The 5,561-nt window shown below is 35.6% G+C and overlaps 1 protein-coding gene across 1 annotated transcript; it reads right to left on the bottom strand.

The window, feature by feature from the left end:
• Positions 1-269: 269 nt before the first annotated feature.
• LOC142335164 (nose resistant to fluoxetine protein 6-like) lies at positions 270-4,643 on the bottom strand. Its single transcript, XM_075383530.1, has 4 exons — positions 4,068-4,643; positions 3,387-3,503; positions 875-1,048; positions 270-464 (listed from the first exon to the last, which is right to left on the bottom strand). Exons 1-4 carry the CDS (start codon positions 4,600-4,602, stop codon positions 358-360), a joined length of 933 nt encoding a protein of 310 aa, XP_075239645.1. The 5' UTR covers positions 4,603-4,643; the 3' UTR covers positions 270-357.
• Between the last annotated feature and the right edge of the window lie 918 nt (positions 4,644-5,561).

Below are 5,561 nucleotides of genomic sequence, written 5' to 3'. Positions count from 1 at the left end.
ATTTTTTTTTTGCGACAGTGGACATCTGTTTTTCTTCCAGTCGTGCACTGAGATTGAAAAACCATGGGCTCCTACTTTAAGATTTTGATGACGGGATAAATTGCCAATTATTAGGAACTAGACTGTTCGTTAATAAAACGCACATTATCTGATGTCAAAACGACTCAGCTGTTAGTTTGTCATATTTAGGAAATCTAACTAGTTATAGAAATTTAATAGCTATTAGTTTTTCAAAGACAACTAATGGTATTATCGATTTCCTTGGTTGTGTGACCTTTAAAACTTTATTTTCTTTGTTTGATACTGCTAAGCTTACATCAGTTAGCTGAAATTCCTGCTGTTGTTCTCTCTTAATGTTTATGCTTCAGCTGTAGGAGTGGACTCCCTCTCAGGCCCCTCGGGTGCTGTTTCGTTCGTCCTCCGTCTCCTTGTACCCTCAGTTCCTTCTGTTCCTCGTCTCGTGCCTATAGGGTCAAAACATTTAATGACCGAAACCCTTAATTATTTGTGAATTGAGAGGGGTAACAGCATAGCAGGAATCATAACGCGATTTCTTAACTTGTCGATATCTTCAACGATAAAGGTGCTTTTGAGTCATCATTTAAAAGACAAATCGAAACTGGGAAATATTAATTTGAGAAGTTTTCTGAACTTCGTCTTTTTTCGAGGAGCTATCGAAGTTGATAGAAACTTTTGATAAAAGAGTTAAATATTAAACTTTTTTCCTTAACTAAAAAATTGTGTGTTGTTTGGCTAGCTTTGAGGTATATGCAGACTAATTTAAGAAACATCGAGGTTACGAGTTTATGATGAAAATATATTTAGTACAAGTAGCTGGCTGTTTAGATTTGTGTTTGAAGAATGATTAGCTAACCTCTCTCAGGTTCCTCCTCTTCCTCTCCCTCCTCGTTCTCTCCCTCGTTTTCCTTGTCTGCCTCCTTCTCCTCAATGGCTTGTTTATCCAAGTAGTTAGTCACCATCTCGTCCAGTCTCCCGAACGGGAAGTCGAACAGAAAAGTCAGGAACATTGCTATCAGGTGAGACAGGGCTGTCATATAGGGCAGAAACACCCAAACGCTGGCATCCTTCACTATTACCTGATGCATGTTTTTGCATTGATTAATAATGTATATGGCCTAAGAGGCAGCAACAGACATCAAATACATATTGATTGTATCTGTTATGAGGATGACACTATGACCCCCGATGACCATCAAATAATGGTAATCTCATGTTTGCATATAGAAGGGGACAAACGTTTATGTTCAGCGGTCCGATAGTATTTTCTGATGTTTAAGAGCTCAAGTTTGTTTTTTTAATCTGTTTCAGAACACTCACTATCAAAACACCTAATTGCCAAAATATCCCAAATTTTTACCCAAATGATACGAAAAAAGTTCTCAATTTTGAATCGAATACTAAAAAGCATGGAAATTTTGTTAAAAGTTATCTACACAGTTTTTCATCTTCTCCAACATTGTGCACTGAAACTGTTTTTCACAAATTAACATGTGATATATTTTGGTCACTGGGTGCCATAAAAGCAAACTGCGATGTCGAAATCGATGTGAAAATTTTTAAAACTAATTTTTGGCGCTTGTAAACTTACTTGTTTGCAGCAGAATGAGCAGAATGTTCATAATCAAAATGAAATTCCACCACTGCCGGTCCCAAGCCCGGAGTGAAAAGAGAAATGTAAAACCTTCCAGAAATATTGGAAAATCTCGACAGATTTTTTTTACTCGAATTGAGAAAAAATCCGACATCCTTTTGGCTATTTTAATTTCGTTTTTCCTTGTTATGTCTTGTTTTGTTTTGAAAAACTCTACAGACGGGTTTTTACCATGCAATATCAGCTTTCTTATAGTTTATTTATGTATGTACACGCTAACGGTCCCAAGTCCGGGAAAAAAGAAAAGAGGTGGTTAAAACCATCCAGGGCAAACTGGAAAATCTCAAAGTCAGTTTTTAACTTGAGAAAATTTCCGACTATAAATAACTTTCTTAATTTCTTCAGGTATTTACGAATTTGTATTAGCTAAGGACGTAAAAGCGAAAACAACGATAAAAAACTAGCTTGGCCCGCGAAATTACTCATGAAATTAAACTAATTCAGACTGAAAACTGAGTATGATTCAGCTTCTGAATCAGAAAAAAAATCAAAATTTGATTTAGAGTCTGAATCAGAGACTATCAGAGCAAAATGTGACATCAACAGAGTCTGAATTAGTAAAAATAATTGTTTCTGAAAAACACTCTGATCCAACTTTGAATTAACCTAAAAGTTAAGTACGAGTTGCCAAGTGTTCAGAGTTAACCATGTCGCAGACCTTCAGATAAAGATTAGGACAATGCCTTAATATTCGATCAAATCAATTATGAACTTCTGATACTTCCGTTTTTGAGTAGAAGTGTTACTGAACAGCAAAAAGGGAACGAAAACAGAAAATCTTTTTTAGAGAAAAACTAGAGTAATAGTAACTCTTTTTATGAAAGAAATGTTTGTATTCACTTATATAACTTTATATATTTGGATTTATTCAAATTTTTGTACAAAAAATCTGTCAGGTCCCCGTATTAGGAGTCAAATGATGGACTCTTTCATTGATTACTAAATTTAATCAACTGAAATGTCATATGCTTTCTACTACTTTTGAGCTAGTGCAAATTAATTTAGCTGCTAATAGGAGCTTCAAGCCACATAATAGCTAAAAGGCTTGAAGTGAGCCACAGAATTTCTTCGAAAGTTGTTTTGCTATGAAGATACATTTTTGTGTTTCCTGTACAATACTCTTGGTTGTATGTTTTTACTGAGGTAACGATATTCTTCAGCTTTAGCTTTTGAAACAAGCAGCTCCAAAGCGCCAATGCATATATTGAGAGTCTATATGACAGGCCAAATCAATATTTTACACTTTTTGATTCGAAAAACTTTTGTTATTGGAAAAATCTGGTGCCATATCTTATTTACAGAAACTTAACGAATTGAAACCCTGAAAGAGCCAATAATGTTTTTATTACTGCCTCCGTACAAAAAAAAATCAGAAAAATTTACTCTGGCAACTTCAAAAATTCATTATGATGAATTGTATGTCTGCATACGATGAATTTAAGCCAACAATTATATGAGGCTGATATGAGAAAGATCGTATCTAAATCGTATGTCTGCATACGATGTCTGCATACAATGAGTTTTAGCCAAAAAATTTGTGTGAGACAAATATATGAAAAATATCTTCTGGACATTCATTTTTCAAAATGATTGCAACAGCGTAAAGATTATTTACCAAAAGCGTACCGACTATAATGGTATAATTGTTTTATTGCAGAACGGAATCCGAATGGGAAAAAATGTAAAAATGTGTAGTTGAAGAATGAAAAGATGCCTAAGTTTCCGATGAAGAAGACGAAGAGAGACCAGTTTGTGAGGTGGAAGTCGCCCTCGTTGGTGGTGTAGTAGAACTGGATCACGAGACAGTTGATAAGGTAGATCATAAATACCTATCACCCCAATACAGAGAAGTGTTTCCTGATCACATGGTATGCTGATATTGTCAACCCTATTAAGCCGGTAAGGTGTGTGAGTCACACGCCAATGATTAAGGGTTCAATCCCCTGCCTCCGTGAAGCTTTCTGTGTCAGGATGATCTCTTACTTAACCATAGCTTCAGGTTGACCATAGCCTGACCAATGTTGGCTGCAATAATGGTACCACGTGAAAGTCTCAGACGCAAAAAAAGTGCCATAGTCACCAAAAAAAGCAATGCTGCCCATAAAATGAACAGTCTAAAATGTGGGGGATAATAAGAAAAAGGATAGGTGAGAACAGGCCGCAGTAGCCTAATGCTATTCCGCGGCGATTACGCCGGAACCAAAATTATTATAAATTATTATTTATTCAGTGCTCGGTTGAGATTCTGTATTCACGTTTATACAAAGATTGATTTTTTCCCAAGACTATTTTGCTCTGTTGAGTGTCTTTTTTTAAGTTTGGAAAGATTAAGCTTTCCTGGAAAAAAGACGAACTATGAAATGAAAATTTTATTATCACAGGAAACATCTCTCCTGTCTTCCGAGTGGCTTCCAGAAATAAATTGACAGGAAAGTATTAGCTGGACCCCCGTAACCTTGACAACAAGCCCAAATAATCCAGAATATAGTCATCGACCAGATAAAGGGAAGCAAACCATTAAACATTGCAGCACCTCCTTTCGAGGGAAACTTCTTACTAAACAGACCGTAATCACAAAATAAACAAAGCATTTGCAACCCAATTGCGGTAAACCATAAACAAATTGCAGCGATTCGGGGTAAATTTCTCTGGGCTTGTGGATAGGAGAATATGACAATACCCAAAACGACCCCGCAACCATAGCTTGCAAATCGAGTGTAGGGTTTATTGTAGATTATTTTGAAATATTGCCACGTGTTTTTATACTTTCTGTACAACTCGTTATGGAAAAACCCAGCGGTTGCTCCAGGGGGGAGGTCATACACTGAGCTCAAGATCATTGTAATTATGATGCAGACTCCGACTAGGGCACAGACGACTGCAATTCCGATGACTGGTCGCTTGAATGCGAGATAAACAAGTCCAGCCATCAGAAGGAAAAGCTGGAAGTCCACTGCTGAGAACCAAGTCCACCCTAAAAAATTATTATCAGGGGCAATAATAATAACTATAGGTTTTTCGAGAACTATTGACCTCTTATTCAGCTCAAGCTAGTTTCTTTTCCCGGTGGAAGAATTTTAGAAATTTTTTCGGAATGCTTAACATTCAGTCTTTATCTTGCTGGGATACAACAATATTAATTGTTCCGACCCCTCTCTGAGGGGGGGAGGAACTATAAACTCAAACGGTTTTTTTTTGTTCAGTCAATTTTGGCCGATCGATATAATAATCGTAGAGAGCTGTGAGTGGTATCATTAGAAAGCCCGTCCAGTGTAGAATATGGAACTAAAAAGATTTTTTCAATTTTTGTTTTTTATAGGACCGAGGTTTAAAATTTTGTGAATATTAGACGTAATTCAGCTACTTTTTTCACATTTTTGACCAAAATTTCGTCAATTTTGACCAAATTTTCATAATTAATGCCAAAATATTTTAAAATTGTTAATTGTAATGTTATTTAAATTATATTTAAAGATAGAGGAGGGTTGCTGAACTGCAGGATATGAGTTCTTCGGTTAAAATTTACGCTAATTTTTTTCAAAATTCTGAAATTTTTCGTCGAAAAAGGGCTTTTTTTTAGCCAACTTGCTTTAATTTTGCTGGAAGTAGACACCTTTAATTTGCAACCATAATCGTTTTAATCTCAAAAAGAGCTAGTTGTACTTCAGCTGGCTATAAGAGTCTTCTGAAATTATAATTTGTTCAATTTTTTGGCAAATTTGTTGTCGATAAATATACAAAATGCATTATTTATTTTTGACAAACTTACAGTTTTGTATAGAATTGATCTATTTTGCACCAATTTCAATAGTTGAGTGTTTTTTCAGACGCTCAGCAATATCTGGGCTGATCTTGATCTCACCATGAATCCTTTTGATGAAATTTTTTT

The sequence above is a fragment of the Convolutriloba macropyga genome, chromosome 2 (genome assembly GCF_964194025.1).
Source record: "Convolutriloba macropyga chromosome 2, txConMacr16.3, whole genome shotgun sequence".
Taxonomy (NCBI): Eukaryota; Metazoa; Xenacoelomorpha; order Acoela; family Convolutidae; genus Convolutriloba; species Convolutriloba macropyga.
The sequence above is the reverse complement of the archived record's forward strand: the minus strand, read 5'-3'. Positions and strand labels throughout refer to the sequence as shown.

Coding starts and splice junctions, on each gene's coding strand:
- LOC142335164 (XM_075383530.1), bottom strand. CDS start 4,602: ATGGCTGGACTTGTTTATCTCGCATTCAAGCGACCAGTCATCGGAATT. Junction 1,049..3,386: donor CTTCTTCATCGGAAACTTAG/GCATCTTTTCAT, acceptor CCTATATGACAG/CCCTGTCTCACCTGATAGCA. Junction 465..874: donor AGAGGAGGAACCTGAGAGAG/GTTAGCTAATCA, acceptor TTGACCCTATAG/GCACGAGACGAGGAACAGAA.